This window comes from Eutrigla gurnardus, assembly GCF_963514095.1.
Source record: "Eutrigla gurnardus genome assembly, chromosome: 14".
NCBI lineage: Eukaryota > Metazoa > Chordata > Actinopteri > Perciformes > Triglidae > Eutrigla > Eutrigla gurnardus.
Window position 1 is genome coordinate 14,879,906 of NC_139937.1, and position 16,688 is coordinate 14,896,593.

At 43.5% G+C, this 16,688-nt stretch overlaps 1 protein-coding gene across 1 annotated transcript in view; it reads right to left on the reverse strand.

The window, feature by feature from the left end:
* Positions 1-1,188: 1,188 nt before the first annotated feature.
* snrka (SNF related kinase a) overlaps positions 1,189-16,688 on the reverse strand; it is a 38,731-nt gene continuing 23,231 nt past the window's right edge. The window contains exons 4-8 of the mRNA XM_084026559.1: positions 8,883-9,095; positions 7,474-7,608; positions 4,932-5,130; positions 4,694-4,800; positions 1,189-4,584 (exon numbers count right to left, since the gene is read on the reverse strand). Coding sequence (XP_083882685.1) covers positions 3,411-4,584; positions 4,694-4,800; positions 4,932-5,130; positions 7,474-7,608; positions 8,883-9,095 — 1,828 coding nt within the window. The 3' untranslated portion in view covers positions 1,189-3,410. The remainder of the gene's footprint in view (positions 4,585-4,693; positions 4,801-4,931; positions 5,131-7,473; positions 7,609-8,882; positions 9,096-16,688) is intronic.

Consider the following 16,688-nt stretch of genomic DNA (forward strand, 5'->3'; position numbering starts at 1 on the left):
TGCTGAAAAGGATGTCGAAAAAAGTGGTGAAAAAAATCATAATATAGTATGACGAAAAAGTGCTAAAAAAAAGTAAGTCGAAAAAAATCATAATATAGTATATGTCGAAAAAATGCTGAAAAAAGTACGTTGAAAAGTGGTGAAAAAAGTATGTTGAAATAATTGCTGAAAAAAGTCATAGTATTGTATGTCGAAAAAAAAGTGGTGAAAAAAGTATGTCGAAAAAAGTGGTGAAAAGACATGACATGCCATATGATGTTTTACACATACTATGACATGACTAGTTTTTAGAATCACCTACTCAACCTTTAAGCTACTTAATGAAATAATACAAAACACAATCAGCTAATAAATTAAGTTGTATTATAATTGATCACACTACCCAGCAGCTTGTGAAGTTATTAAAATGAGCTCCACCTGTTGCAACATAAAAGTGATGAACACATTAATGGTCCAATAATTACAATATCATAATAAACACTATTCTGAAATGGGCCGTTCTGCGTGAGCAGCTTTACGCTTGGTACTTTAAGGACATGTTGATGGTAATACTTGTACTTTTATTAGGAAATCAAATGAGGATCCAGCTTTGCTCCGTGAACCAGGAAGTCACCGCTCCAAGTGAAGAGGCGGGTTCATAGAAAGATCGGCTGTGAATAAACTGGGAGTGTGCCATCTGGCCTGGAAGCTCCTGGGTTACTTGAGCGGAGCCTGAGGGACGAGCGTGCCAAGCATAGAGAGCAAAACCTCCTCGGTGTCACGTAAGCATGTCGATCACAAGCGACTGCTTTTCAACACCTTCAATGACCTGGATCACATCCTCCGGTCTCTAACTCGCACTTCTATGGATCATTTCCCCCGGGGGTTGGTAGCAACTAAACTACATGGAGGCATGGAGTAGCACAAAGTAGCCCCGCCCTGAAGCATCCCCTGCTTTAGTCTATTTGACTCTAAATGGAACATTAATTTACTCAATGAACATCATGCTGTATTGAAGACTTCAAACATTTACAATGTTTATTGAGATAATGAATCAAGTGAATAATAGGATCATTTTCTCAGACTTTAATGCGATCAGACTTCTATTTGCAACCTGAGGATCCGCCCCCTGGTGGCCAGCAGAGAGAATGCAAGTTTAAGGCATGTCAGCAACGTCTCAACCAAGAAAGACCCAGAAGACCAAACATATGAGACAGTATTCCACATTTTATTTTTTGGATATTACCATAGCTATATGTAACTTCTGACAACAGGTATCAACTACAGAATAATACACTGAATATTTCTGTCAGTTCCAACTCTTCTTATTTCTTTTTTTTTTTTCTGCTGCTGCTTTTTTGGTCCAGTAACATTTCTGTGGCTGATTCCCTCTCCTCGGTGTCACTGAATGTCCAACACTGAAACACATGCACATCATTCACCTGGATACAGCTGAGTAAGACGACAGTCAAACAGACCTGACAGTATGAATAGGCTTTGTTTTTAGCTGAGACACCCATACAGTATTACTAATTATCATAAGGCTAGATTACTGTACAGCTATGCACCAAAGGGTTCACTCCGCTGTTCTAGATAAAGAGAAAGAGCACCATATTTACAACTCTATTTACATTTGGTTTTAAAAAGAAAACTCAGACAACAAACAAAGAGAAAGAATATTTCAAACAGTTTTCCTTTTTTCTCTCTCTATTCTGTTCAGTCCGGTGTGGCCGTTGTAAGGCTGCACACGTTTGGAATTAAAAAAAACAAAACAAAAACTAATAAAAATGTTTCTGTACAGATAGCTGCAACACACCTTATAGTTTATTGCCAATGCCCTTAGAGAATTCCCCCATTTCCCCGTCTGTCGGCCAATTCTTTTAAAGCTGGAAGTCATGAGTTTTTTTTTTTTTCTCTTTCTTCTCTCCTACACAGCTGAGCTCTTATTCTACCCGACGAGACCTCACACAGGCCCCCGTGTCCACGTTTCCAAACAGCAGATCGCTCCAAAACAATGTACAAGTTTTAAAAATAAACTTTACTTTTCAACATACTGTATATACATACTCCATACACGTTGGTCAACACGCTGCGCCCACGTGTGCGGTTAAGCTTTGGGTGACACGTGGGCGCAGGCGGGACCCGAAAGAAGCCAGCGGAGGTCAAATCAGAACAGACTACTTGGATATTGGTAGTGAGAGCCAGACACGACTAATGTTTTCTATCAGCATCTACAGCTACACATTAAAGGTTGAATAACAAAAAAAAAAAAACAGGAACACCTCATTGTTAAATATATGGTCAGCAGTAACATTTCCAAACGCGTTGGTGAGTAGCATTACCTTGCTACAGAGGAGTGCACACACTTTGATAAAGCACCAGCTTTTCTCTCGCCGTCTCACTTATTAAAGTGTGCTGCCGCTTTAAAATGCCTCTGTCACGATTTAAAGGGGTTTGATGGATAAGCTGGATTCATTCTCTTTTTTTTTTTAAAACAACATAAACAGATTGTCTGAGTGCAATATGGAGTCCAGACTGGAGTCTAAATTAAAACCGTTTCTCTTCCTGCATGGATTCATAGAAATGGAATCCGCTTTATAATCCAGCTTCTAGCAAACATTCAGAGGGAAGGGGAGGCAGGGAGCGAGGCAGGGGGAGGAAGGGGAGTGTTTCTGTTGGAGAGTCACCTGCCTGCTACAGTACAGCACTGGAACTATTCCAGTAGTTCATTAGAACTTCTGCACACTTCCACCGAGGATTGTTGTTAGGAGAAGAAAAATCACCCGACATTTAAGAAGAAAACATTTACATTTTCAGGGAGAAAAATAAACATTGCTGTGTTTTGGGAATAGAGTTTTTAAATTTGAGGAAAAAAGTCATAACTTTACAAGGAAGTGGCAATATTATGAGAATAAGTTCTTGTCAGACTTTATTCCTGAAATAACAATTAGAATTTAACCTCAAAATAAAATTTTGTTTGTAAGAGTAAGTGTTCAGTAAAATTATGACTTTATTCAATTTTTTTTTTTACAACGGTTGACTAAAATTACTACTCATTATATTGGCTTTTTCTTAGAAATATATAATTTATGCTCGTAACAGTTAAAGAAATGTACTCCTACCATTATGTTTCCCATCCAGTGACCATCTAATCAAAGAATCATCTATTTCATATTTTTTTAAATGTTTTTGGGCAGTTGGGAGACATCAAATAAAAAGGTACTAATCACACTAATAATCGTTAAAAACAAGTGATGACGGCATACACCTCGGTGACAGGACGGTGAAGACAACAGCACAAGGCGGGTGTGTTGATGGTGAGGTGGTGTGAGCTCAGCTACCTGCTGCAGCTACACACAGGAAGTCCTCCGATGTGCAGAGGGGGCTGAGAGGCGAACGAGGAGGGAGGAGCTGGTCGAGTCAAGAGTGCTTTAGATGACCTGGCAGCAGCTGGCTGGAGCTGAGGTACAGAGCAGGCCGTCCCTGGAGCCTCCGCCCCGCTGGATGTTGACAGAGATGGTCTTCTCACACAGAGGTAGTTGAAGCACGCCGTTTTTCAGAGCGCTCAGGTTGCTGTGAGCGTCCCTGCTGCCCGGCCCCACCTGCAGGCCGGGGGGGCCGTGCGGCGCCGTTTTGCGGTGGTGGTGTGCGGCGTGGGAGCGAGGCAGGGCGGTGGTGGTGGGCAGGGTGATGGTGTCCAGGCTCCCGGTGGAGCCGATGCACATCCTCCAGGAGGATTTCTCCTGGATCTTCACGCTCCCGCCTGAGAGGCTGCCAGGGTCTATGATGAACTTCCCCCCTCCTCCTCCTCCTCGAACCGCTCGCCCCCCACGGTGGTGCTGCAGCTGGGAGCTGAGGCACAGACTCATGAGCTTCAGGCTCTCCACCAGCTCTGTGCTGCGGCTCACCGTGCGGGAGGAGCGAGACAAAGAGCTGAGGGAGGGGTTAGTAGTGCTACTGTTGTTACAACAACTGGAAGGGCTGTCTTGTCCTTTATTACCCCCTCCTCCTCCCCCACCGCCCCCTCCACCGCCGCCACCCCCTCCTCCTCCGTTCCCACCACCTCCAGGAGGACTCCCCCTGTCTGGACCAGAGGTCCCCCCTCCCTCCCCGGGAGGTTTACTCTGCCCTGAGCTGCTGCCTCCCCCGTTGCCCCCCGAGCTGCCAGGTGGACCCTCACTGCTGTCCCTCCTGTTCCAGCTGTAACCAAAGCCTGAGTCTTTATCCAGACGCCTCCGGTGGCTCTCCGAGTCGTCATCGCTCGTCTCGGAGCTCGAACACGACGACCCCCTCCCCTGGCTCTTGCGCCTGTGGTAGCGCTTCTGCGTGGACCCCGGGGACGAAGCGGAGCCAGCCCCGGAGCTCAGGTTGGCGGCGTTGCCGGCCATGTTCATCTTGAGACGGCTGAGTTTGGGCGGCAGGCCCTCGTCCATGTCGAAGTCGTCATCCGACTCCCCCTCCTCCTCGAAAATCTGGTTGAGCACGGGGGCGCTCTTCCTGGAGGTGAGGCGGTTGGTGATGGAAGGGGGCTTGCGCCTCAGGATCACCTGGGTCGGCAGAGAAGACGCGTCACGCTCTTCCTCCTCCTCTTCATCCTCCTCCACCCTGCAAAAACATGAGACATGACTTTATTTACTAAATGAGAATAGGATCCCAAAGCAACACCATGATTACGTTAGCAAAATAATGCCACTCCGCTGAAATGGAATCACACCTGAACAGGCAGGTTCTCTGCTTGGCTGCCCCTGAGGTGGATGGTGTTGGGGCCCTGGTGGTCCCGGAAACAGATCCAGGAGGACCCGATGCAGCAGCACAGGCTCCCTGGAATGACATGGAGAAGAAAAAAAAAGAGCAGCAACATGCATTAGAGTAAATCAAAACAGGATGTGATGTATCCAGCCATGTTCCTCTAATATTTCATTTAAAATGAAGTGTGATGAAGATGAGCGTACCTGTGCTGACGGTCCTGCAGAGTCGGTCACCGTTTCCTCACGTCGGCCGAGCTCCATCAGGCCTTTGGAGCGATGTCCGTTGAGCAGGTTCTCTGCGCTCCGAGCCGGGGACTGGGGACCTCCAGCATGGGAGATAGAAGATGCTGCCAAGCTGTCCTCGATGTCTTGGTGCATGTCCACTCTGGTGGGCCATGATTGCCTTAAGAGATAAGACGGAGGATCCAACTTTAAGTTTTCTTAGTTCTTTGATCACAAAAGGCCTATATATGGTTCAAACACAAAATTTAAAGTTCACGTCTTCCCTCCTCAATACCATCTACCTTTCCCTACATGGTAGATTATACGGACCAATGGACAACAGAGCAGAGAAGAGAGGGGAGGGAGATTACACAGCACTTTCATGATGCTGTGATCACTGAAATTATGGAAATGGTTTCTGTCCTAAATTAGATGAAAATCCACCCCCTCTGTAACAATGCGCCATCACTCTACTCTGCTTTGTTTAACGGGAATCAGGACCCGTTTTATCTAATCGGCCCAACAGGTGTCAATGTGATTACAGGCCATTTATGTCCACGCTGTGTTTTATTCAGTTGTGGTCAGTGTCTCATCACGTCTCGTTTGCCTGCAAAGTGTGGATGTGCTCTCATTGCTGGCTCAACCATAGCTCCTCCGTTCACTGACAGCGAGCTTTGCACCAATTAAACAAAATGTGCCTCCATTCTCTAGACCTGGAAGGAAGGAGGAACGGAGTTTGTAAAGTCGATCTGTCAGCGACACAAGGAATGAAGGAGAGAGAGAGATAAACAATACATTTTTCATACAGTTTGTCTCTGTTAATATAGCCAATATTTCATTAATACATACATACACACACCAACACTGCTTTACTGCCAGTAGTGTTTTAAACTACCGATACAGACCCAGGCACTAAGAAAGGCTGCTCCCAGCTGGAAGCGCTCAGGCTGACAATCAAGAGTCCCAAATCCCAACACACATGAATGCACTCTCTCTGACTCCGGCACAAACTTCCATGGCAAGCACTTCTTATGCTACAAACACAGCTGAACGTCTGAGACTCAGGTGCTTCCCAAAGTTTTTACCGTCTTTACTGAAATGCCAAAACAAAACTTTCCGTCATCAAAAAATAAAGTTATGCACTCTAGCAATTACCTGCTATGGAGGGAAACAGAAGTTGTAGTGGGCTCAACATCCATTCTGTTGCATCTAACGACTAACATAAGTCACGAATACATGGATGATAACACACTGCAACGATTTGTAATTGGCATTCTGACATTTAAAATTATGATTGCACACGCACCCACACACACGACTGCATTGTAATCTATCTGATAGGGGCCTCATCCACAGTCAGAGGCACAACGTTTCAACATTGTTTAAATAACTGATTATAATCAGGCTTTGAATACGCAGGCGTGTTGGTGTGCATTTGGCTGTTTGTGTGTGTGCGTGTGTGTGTGTGTGTGTGTGTGTGTGTGTGTGTGTGTGTGTGTGTGTGTGTGCATGTAAAGGAGGCCTGGCAGTGGACTAGCCGCTGGTATGTGGGTCAGTCTGAGCCAATTAGCAAGTCGCCCTTAAACACTTTAGTTACTATCTTCTGCACCGGGATCGTAGCACAAGAGACTAAAGGCTCATTTCACCAGAGCTCAGTTACACCGAGCTGCAAGGCTGCGTCAGCACTACTGAGGGAAAGAGGAGAAGCACCTCCATATCAAGCACTTTGTAAAGCATGAGGATAGAGGTGGTGGCCGTTATCACACCCCTCCATTTTTGAGACATCATTCTGATATAAGGTCTCATCATAGAGGCCAGCTCAACATTGTCCTGTATTATCCCTTCAATCATTGAAGCATGCTTAAATATGCCATTTAAACATACTGCAATCATTACATGTAAAGAAATAAATATTTTATAGCATTAAATAAAGGACATAATTATTTGTGTAAAACAATCAAACTAGCATCAATCACACATCATAAGGTGCCCCTGCATGAAAGAGGATAAATATAAAAATAGCATCATTGGGTGTGTCTGTTCTTTATTAGATGACAAATCATTTATTTTTAAAATCAGGCTATTTTTCACTTCTCTGCTTTTTCAAGTCACTTGCGATAATATCCATGAAAATCCCCATAATGGAAATTTAACCACGATCGCCTGTTTTCTTTTAAATTGTTATGAAGTCTCTTTTGACAGTTAGAACCATTTTCTCTCCCATTTCCTCTGCTCCACGTCCCCCGAGCCCAGCAGGTGGAAGCCCAGTGAACCCAGAAATGGAAATGAAACCTTTGCAGAACTAACCCACGTCGTCAGCAACTATGGCAGGGCTGTGCCAAGGGGAGCCGGGCAGGCAGTGGAGCGAAACAGATCAATTACCCTCATACCATGACTCAGTCAGTCGTTATGATGAAGAACAGTGATCTTTGTTAGTCACACTCCTCACTCAAACTCTGGAATCGTGCAGCATGAGGACGGTGGATCTTAAGTTAAAAAATAAGCTGTGCTTTTGTTCCTTTACCTGAACTGTGCCTTGATGTTGCTGGGGCTGGAGGAGCGAGTCTGGACCTCCTTCTCCTGCTTCTCCCTCAGGATCCTCTCTGCTAGCAGGTAGTATGTGGCTGTGATATGGTTGTATTTGTTGGTCTCCAGGGCTCTGAAACATGTCATGTCACAACAGTTAATACCTCAAACACCAGAACACAGAATAATTACTTTGCTTTATTGGAAAAAAGTGAAAAACTTATTTTATAATTTCCCAAGGTGACATCTTCATACCGGTATATATCGTATTTTTCCAAGTTCAAATCCCTAGTATCCTTTCTAAAAAAATAATATAACAAATAATATAAAATAAATAATAGCAATCAAGTCCTTCTTCTGTCTTCCCTGCGCAGCAATTTGATTGTCTTTTAATCACTACAGGAAACGGCAATGCCCCACTAAAATAAAACAACAAATTACAGTTACAGCTACACATTTACAATAAAACTCTGACATGATAAAAACAAAATCAAACTAAAACCCTGATTGTTGCAGTCAAGCCCTCAGTCTTTTGAAATGAGTTGCATTGACAGAAATAAAACCAGCATAATCTGTAATAGTTAAGCAAGGTCTCTGCTGTGTGACAATCTAGCTTATGAAAGAGCTACGACAGACAGTAGAGCACAACTGTCGTTACAATGCACAGTGACACAACAGATCCATCAAAGAGTGATGCTCAGTGGGGAAGCTGTGAGCTACAGATGTACGGTTTGTCTCATCTTCTAGATGCAACAACAGCTGCCTCTGTGTGGGAACACGCACACTAACGCAAACGTTGAAATGGAAAGGAGATGGAGGCCTGAGAGGGAAATTGTGTGTTTTTTTTTTTGAGAGTTCAATATGATGTTAAATGAGTCAACTCATTCACTCAACTAAACAAACAAAGAACTGTTTATTAATTTTATTCCTGTTAATTCCCATGTCAAGTTTCCACCTTGAATATTAACGATGCTCGTGGACACTCACACAACTGGTAGCTCTATAGACAAGGGTTAAAGGAGAACTGTGAAAGGGTAAAGGAGAAATCATCCTGCCTTAGTATCTTGTATGAAATGTATCTAGAAAAAGCTGCCTTGCTCTTTATCATGTTAGAGAAATAGAAACTGATTAAAAAATGAAGGACATATATTATATATTTGTATGAAATCTCATTTTAAGAGTTTTAAGCATATTTTGATGGTTAGCAGGATAATCTGACTTTACTGCCCAATGCCTTCGTCAGTAGTATGAATGTACTGGTTCAGGGAGAACTGCCTGGGGCTGACTGAACCGTAGGCTAGGTAGGCGTCCTGCATCTGGGAGGCCAACTAACAGAATGAATGCAAGTCTTTGGAGTCTATACTCACTTTGTACACCAGAGCGAAAGACAAATAATACACAACTTACTCCACTATGGCCTCTCGGTCGGCGATGTCTCCCAGCACCATGCGCTGGATAATGCTGTTGTGTTCCTCGTCTGACAGGTTCTTGTGGGAGACCAGGGGAGTGTTGTACTTGGTGGCTGGGGAAGGGTCGACCCCCTGCAGCCAGGCATGGCTCTCAATCTCCTCCAGGGAAGCCCGTCGCTTGGGATCCCTCTGAAGCATGCGGTCTATAAGACTGAAACCAAGAGGAGACGAGAGTAGAAGGGAAAAAGAGAAAGAGCACAAACTTAACATTTTTATCAATTGATAAGACACAGAAATCTGTGAAAGGCTACACTTTATGAGCTGGTTTCCGAATGACAAAAGCCTTGAACCCGGCGGGTGAGATGATGAATTACCTGTTCATCAGATCTCAAATGAGACAAGATATGTTTAAAGTGAGAGCAGATTAGCTGAGTGACTAGAGGAGAAATGCACTTGATGACCCCATGTGCATGCTTGTGAAGTACCGGTCCTGACTAACTGCTTCTCAGGTGCTTGAAAGTCTCCAGCTGCCTCTTCAGCCTGAGGGAACGGACCCATCAGGACCCTGCTGTCAGGACAATTGGTTCTGTTCTGCTTCTCACGACGGTGACATTGTCACGCCAGCGTCGGCTTGTTCCTTCAGTTTGTCTGATAGGATTGTTTCTGGCTGAGCTGTTGCAGAGGATATGAACCTACAATTGTGCGGCTAAAATTAAAAAGGTTCGGGTTCAAAAATATAAAACTTAAATAAATGATATGATATGGATGAAAGATAGGTGATTGTGAGTTCCCAAAAAGATGTATCACTCTCTTGGAGATGTGGGAAGTCCAGGCTTTTTCAACACAATACAAACATTCTACATGGCCCCTTTGTTTTCCCTGTTGTTGTTTGCTAATGTAGTACAAGAGAGTAAAGCAAAACTGTGCTAGAAACAGAATCAATCAATCAATAACACAATGTTCCCATTTAAACTTGCTTATGTGAATTATTTAATTAGGAAAGCTGGATGGAAGCAAAAACTCCAGTGTTACTTTCCCCAGAGCTGTCAAACACACCGCTGCAGCCGGAGGGGAAACTCTGCTCTATGAATCATCGTGTTGCTACGGAAAGCAATAAACAGGGTCTTGCATGAGCTGAAACAGAAGAACCTATCCAACAGCCATCGGATGTTTCTTCCTGACACCGGAACCTTCCAGGTAGACTCAACCCAAATGCACCAAATTCAATCAGTAGTTGTTGCCAATTTGGATCACTGTCATTAAAATTTCCTTGATTGTGGAATCTAACGATTATGCAAAATAGTCACAGTAAATTCAAATAATCGTGGTTATGTAATCATTGCGACAGGCCTCCTGGCAACAACATTTTTTTTCTTTTAACATGGTGAAAGCGATGCCATGTGCCTGCTAAAGCTGAAAAGCTGCTGATTGAAATGCCGGCAGTGTAGAGCCCGGCTGCCGTAAAGGAGACCTGCAGGCTGCAACACTCAGGCTGAGATGGACAAAACACAGCTGAGATCAGTGAAGAAACTATTACATTTTCAGCTTTATTTTCACTGATACCGATCCATACATTTATGTCCAGATTGGTCCTAACACCGATCCTTAGGACTGATGCAGGATATCCGTAGTAAATACCCTAGTTGGTCTCAGTAAATCTGCCCCAGTCCGCCTGAGCAGATACCGTAGATGACCAAATAATCGCCCGCGTGCAAATACGCGCCTGTGCTCTAATAGCCGCCGGGGGTCCGACCTCATTTGGCATAATAAACGCCGGTTCAATTAAACGCCCGGGCGATTAAGTGTTTACCATAGTCTTGCACAGAAAACAAAAGTTTTTTTTTTAACAGCACTTCACCGGCTCTCACCTCTTCTGTCAGTCAGCCCCTCCTCTCGCGCTCTCTCTCTCTCTCGCATGCAGGCGCGCGCACACACACACAGACACACAAACACAGGCGCGCTAGACTGAGGGATATAGGGATATAGATAAATGCGCTAATGTACAGTGTTGAAATTACCACGATCGACCCCCCCTTCCGTTATCATTCATAACACTGCTCTGATCAGCTCCCTGTGTCGCGGTAACACAGACAAACTGTCTTTGTATTTATTGTCTGATGTCAATAAAGATGCGTCGGGGGGAAAAAGTAGTTTTGTTCCAGTGGTGCTATGGTGAGCTCCTTGTTCTTTGCATGATGGTCTGGTGCTGCTCATTGCAAAAATAAATTGTAGCCTGTTGCAAATACGCGCCTGGTTCTTATAAACGCCTGGGCTCCAAGTCGATTTAGCATATTAAACGCCCGGGCTACTAAATGGTCATCTACGGTACTTTCTTACTGAAGTATATCCCGCGATTGAGCTTTCTGCTGAACTAGGACTTGTTGTCCCAAGTACAATCTATCCACGCGGCATGTGGAGTAAGAGCAGAATACATAGGCTATAATGTATGGTGACATACTCTGCGAGACATTTGCTTTGACAGAGCGGAGGTTGTGAAACTACAGCTGGTCAACTGGGAGATTAAATTCAACGCAAAGGACGCCGTTGAAAGCTGAGATTGCAATTTAGTAGGATTATGTGGGATATGGAATCTAGTCAGAAGACTTAAATTAATATGGGGGTGGGGGGGGGGCATCATTCATCCAGGAGTAAGCCATCTTTATCATCTGCATTATAAGTCAGACAATTAGACAGATGACACACTGACAAAAGGGAGAAAGGAAACAATGTGTGACAAGAAAGCAGTGCAGCTAACTTGCTATATATGGGAACAATCATCATGAGGGGAACTGATACAGTAGATGCTGCCTCTGTTAAACAACAGGACCCACAATATGATACATACAGTAAGCTACGTGAACTATTTTAATGACAAGGGATATGTAACACATACAGCTAAATAAGGTCTTAATAAGGTCTGACAGCTGCACACAAACAAGCACATCCACCCACATATTCGCACATAGAGACTAAAGCTGAGAAACCTGTGCCACCAAGCTGGTGCATTTTCCACTCATTTTGGCTTTACTGGACTCATTTTTTCCAGCTCTATCCAATCCCCAAGTGTATTTGTGCTGCAGTGTGAGCAGACCATGGGATGGAGGCTACAGGATAACAGGCTGGGCAGAGCGCTGCTCCGCCGTCTGTCAGTCATGCTGGGGATTAGTCAGAGCGAGCCAGGCTCCCCGAGGACTACAGCCAGCAGCAGCAGAACCAGCAGCAGCAGAACCAGCAGCAGCAGTGGAGGGGAGGTGGAGGCAGCAGGGAAGGCCCGACTATCTGCACACTGATGGTAAACAGCAGCAGCACTAAAGGTCGCTTCAACAATCACATGTTTAATGCGCCGAATATGTAAGCATGAACACACGCCGAGACAAATTATTGATCAATGATGATGATTGATTATTTCAGCTTATAGGTCACGGTCAATGCGAATTAGCCTGAGGTCGAATAAAAAGCTAATTTTCCTCAGTCATCTCTGGCAAGATGTTAAATAGCCAAATAATGTATAGGTATAACAACATTAATATAGGCTATAACATAATGTATGGTACAATTTAGTTAAAACCTGAGTTATTTCAGTTTGAATTCCCGCCTTCAAAAATACTTAAACAGTGACATTATTTGATCTATTTCATAGATTTCACTGAAAAGATCAAAACCAATATTTTCCACTACAACTAGTATACTCTGTGTAGCCAAAGCTTCAAAAACTGTAGCCGTGCCATAGACTTCCATGTTTATTAAAATCTATTCAAAACCCACGAGGGAACAAACTGTTACACGAGCACCAAAAACGCCTCGGAGCGGCGATGAAGTGCAGCCTGCGGCGAGCTGCCATTCACTGTCTACTGAAAGCGTTGGTGTCTCCTCAGTGAGGAGCGGCTGTTACATTCCGCAGAAAAGTGCATCCAAACTCAAAGTGCAGCCAAGAGACTTCCCGCAGCCAATCAATAAGCAGAATCCCAGCGAGACGCACTTCACCACTGGCTGGTGTGTTGAACATGGTCAGCTGCATTATCAATCATGAACAGGCTCTGGATGCAGTTCAATGTTCACTGCTCAGAGGATTAATCTTCACTGGCTGTGTTCACTGTAATTAAGAAATGTGTTGTGCATTCTCTTTACCGGCAATCAGGGGGCGACTCCTCTGGTTAAAAATTTTTTTGGATTGTATAGAAGTCTATGATAAAATGACCCTACTTCTCACTTGATTTATTATCTCGGTAAACATCCGGTCTCAATTTCTAGTTTCAACTCTTCTTCAGTACAGTATGACGGTCAATTAGTTTAATTAATGACTAAAAAGAACCCTAGTAAAGTGCAAAACACATCTGCAGCAGCGCCTAGAGTAGGAACGACAGTCACAAAACTGGAAGAATGTGTTTGCACACATCACAACACGCTATATCTTACAAGCAAATGACAGCTCACTGGCTTGACAGCACAAACATGGTGAAGGATGCCCTCTTGAATTCCTTACAAATGGCTGTCTTGTCCCATCCCTTTCTCCCTTGTTCTCCTGGGACCTATGCAGAGAGATGGTACGTGCAGTCACACAGGGCTGCCTGCTCGTACATCTTCTTCCACTACAAGTTGCACTCATGTATAATAGCTAGTTCACACATTCTCAGAGGAAGGTGTGTGTCCTCATGTGTGAGAGATGCCATCCCAACAGCCCCACGAGCCAGAGAAAGTGTTAGTGTGTGAAAAGGACAGTGAGAGAGAAATTAGCATCAAAACAGGCCTGGATATTATTTTCTCTACTCAAACAATAGAAATCAGCAGGCAGTGAACTACCTAAAGCCCAGACGCGTCTCTCTCAGTGATGTGTGTGAAGGAAATACAAAGGAGGCAGAGTGTTTGTGTGTGTGTGTGTGTGTGTGTGTGTGTGTGTGTGTGTGTGTGTGTGTGTGTGTGTGTGTGCACTCTGCACACTGTGTGGTTTGTACAGTAATGACAGGAAACGAAGGAACATGGTGTTCTGTTTGGATGTGATTGGTTCGAAAACACAGTCCACATGATCGCGGTCCACACGTCACACTGTGACAAATACGGGAGCTGCAGTACAGCCGTCTGTCTCTATGTGTCGATAGGTATGATGGTGGCTATGGCAGGAACGGGTGCTAGGGTGCAAAACAAACACATTTTGTATTGAATCTAGTCCCTAGAGATCAAAAATCAAGGGTGACAAAACCAAACAAAGCTGGGAAGGAGGAGGGTGTGGGATTGTAAAAGCGAGCTAGTGAATAATTAATTAATTGAGACATGTAAATGCATTTTGGTGAGTCAACAGGGAATAGAGAGCAGAAAGACAGAAGCATCGGCTCACATAGAGACAAGACACAAACAGAAACCATTGTGTTGATCCAGTGACAAAAAGCAGGACTGGACTGTGGACTTCGTAGGAATTGTTATCTACAGGATGGGAACATCAAAACCCAACCCAATATGAGATTCACAACGAACCTTGATCTTTATGGCTCTAATGTCTAAAACTGAGTCCATTAACCAAAACTTGTCCCTCTAATCTCATTACTTACAAGGCTTCTGACTCTTTGCTCTCCATTTATTTTCTCTCCAAAGAGCGCTGTATCATATAAGTAGGTCAAACACATATCACTTATCCGTTTAACGGAAAAGCTCAGCCGGTGTGCAGCTACCTGCATATGAAACAAAAGACCTCTTGCATTGTCTGCGCTCTGTAGATGGAGCTACCAGCTCCACCTGTAACCATTTCAATACTCCAACTAGTCATTTAGAGTCCTAAATAGATCAGTTTGATATCATTTAAGGTGAGACACTACAGGCTGAAACACAATTATCAATGTACTGGCCAATTTTAAGAATTTTGGGCACTCATTTTCTGCAGGTTTCATCATGGAATGGCAAGTTATTCAAATATGTCACATCTACTGTTTTATATATATGGTTGTACCTGAATTGCTACTTGTTTGCTCTCATCCCATCTCTTTTGTAATTCATGACCAAATCCACACCTAGTGTCTGATCATGCCTTGGTCTTGTTTGTGTTTCTCTAATTGGCAATGTTAAGGGAACTGGGTGAAGCAGTAAAATCCTGCACTTTAGTAAGATGAAGCTCTGCAGCATCCGATAGCAAAATGGTTAAAAACATAAGCTTGAGACACAGCATGCGACAAATAGCTCTCCTGCACTGAAGTCAAAGCCCATCAGATTGCTCACAGCTGCTTCAGCTTAGCACTTCAATCTAGTCACATCTCTCCTTGGACTCAGAGGAGATAAGCAGTTATTTCCTGTGTCTAAAAATACTCTTGATGTGCAGTGAGAATGTGGAAACTCTTTTAAACAAGAATGACAAATTTGAAACCTTTAAATATGGCTTTAGAGAGCAATTCAGCATAGTCGGCTCTTTTAAAAAAATACATAATTTGTTAGCAGCAGCAGCAGACAATGTGGTGGTCTGTGCTAATCTAAGACTCTTAGACCTAAGTGCAGCATTTGACAAAGTCAATCATAAACTGCTTATTACCAGACTTGAGCAATGGGTTGGAATTCAGAGAAGAGCCCTAAAATGTTCGATGCATGTCATGGAAAAGTTTCTGTTTTTGTGAGGAATGTTCCCCCTTTACCCACGGGGTTCCGCAGGGCTCTGTTCTTGTGCCTCTTCTCTCTCAATTCAAAATCATTCAATCACCTTTTACAATCAAACAATCAATTACAATCAATGTCTTCTTAGCTGGTAATGTAAATGTTGTGATGCGAAAACTGTAGATGATAAGGTTTGTATTGGATATAAAAGCACACACTGCCTGATTAATTTCTGTGTGGAGAACACAATATTTTCTTGATTAATCCCGGCCACAGTTGCTGTCCAAAAGCTGTGAAAAAGCTGCCCATTTATACTGCTTCAGAAATTACCCCAGTGTATCAGGAGAGAATTAATTAGAACAAAATTAAGAGCGTGGTTTTCTAACACATGGTTAATTACGCAACTGCTAATTTATTTGCCTTACTGCCTCACTTATTTTGAGTGTGGGACATGTGTTTTGTGTGTAGTTGGACTGTGCTGCTCTGCAGCTGGGCTGCTCAAACTGCTTGAAGGCTTTTAGTCTCTGCCAGCTACTTAAGCAAATTGGTCTGCAGGGCCTGGAATAAATAAGTGTGCTACTGCAGTGCACCAGTGCCTGGGTCAAGCTTCACAGGTGGGCATATATTATTATTTTAACGCTGTTGTGATAGTCAGGTTATGCCAGAAAATTACAAATAATTGTGATGAAAATAGCTTTTTGTTTGTTTGACCATCTTGTGTTGTGGCAACCAGAAGTGACACAGAAGTTGCACCCTGCTGGCTATGATAAATAATGAAAGTTTAAGGCTATTTCACATTACTTCTATTTGTTTATTAATGTAATAAAACAATGACTTATGGAAACATAATGAACGTACAGTGCTACCATTAGATATATCCTGCTGTGCAGTTTGCTTTTTTTTTGTAGGATCAAATGCTGAATGTTGACTAAATCATGATGAGTCATGGTTTCCATTCACCCAAAGACCATGGGATAATCATGTGACTCAGCATATCTTGAGAAGATTGACCCACATGCTACTTGAGCTTTACTGCAAAGTGAAATGACTGACCGTGATTTCATATAAAACATGCTTTAGACACAGCCATTGCACATTGTGAGCTGACCACACTGTGATCATGTCTCTGGTGCAAGCTACAGTAACTGCAGTATGCTTACAGGTCAACAGGCCACATCAGCTTAATGTGATTTGTTGTTCTCCTAACCACAGTATGCCTGACACAGACAGACTC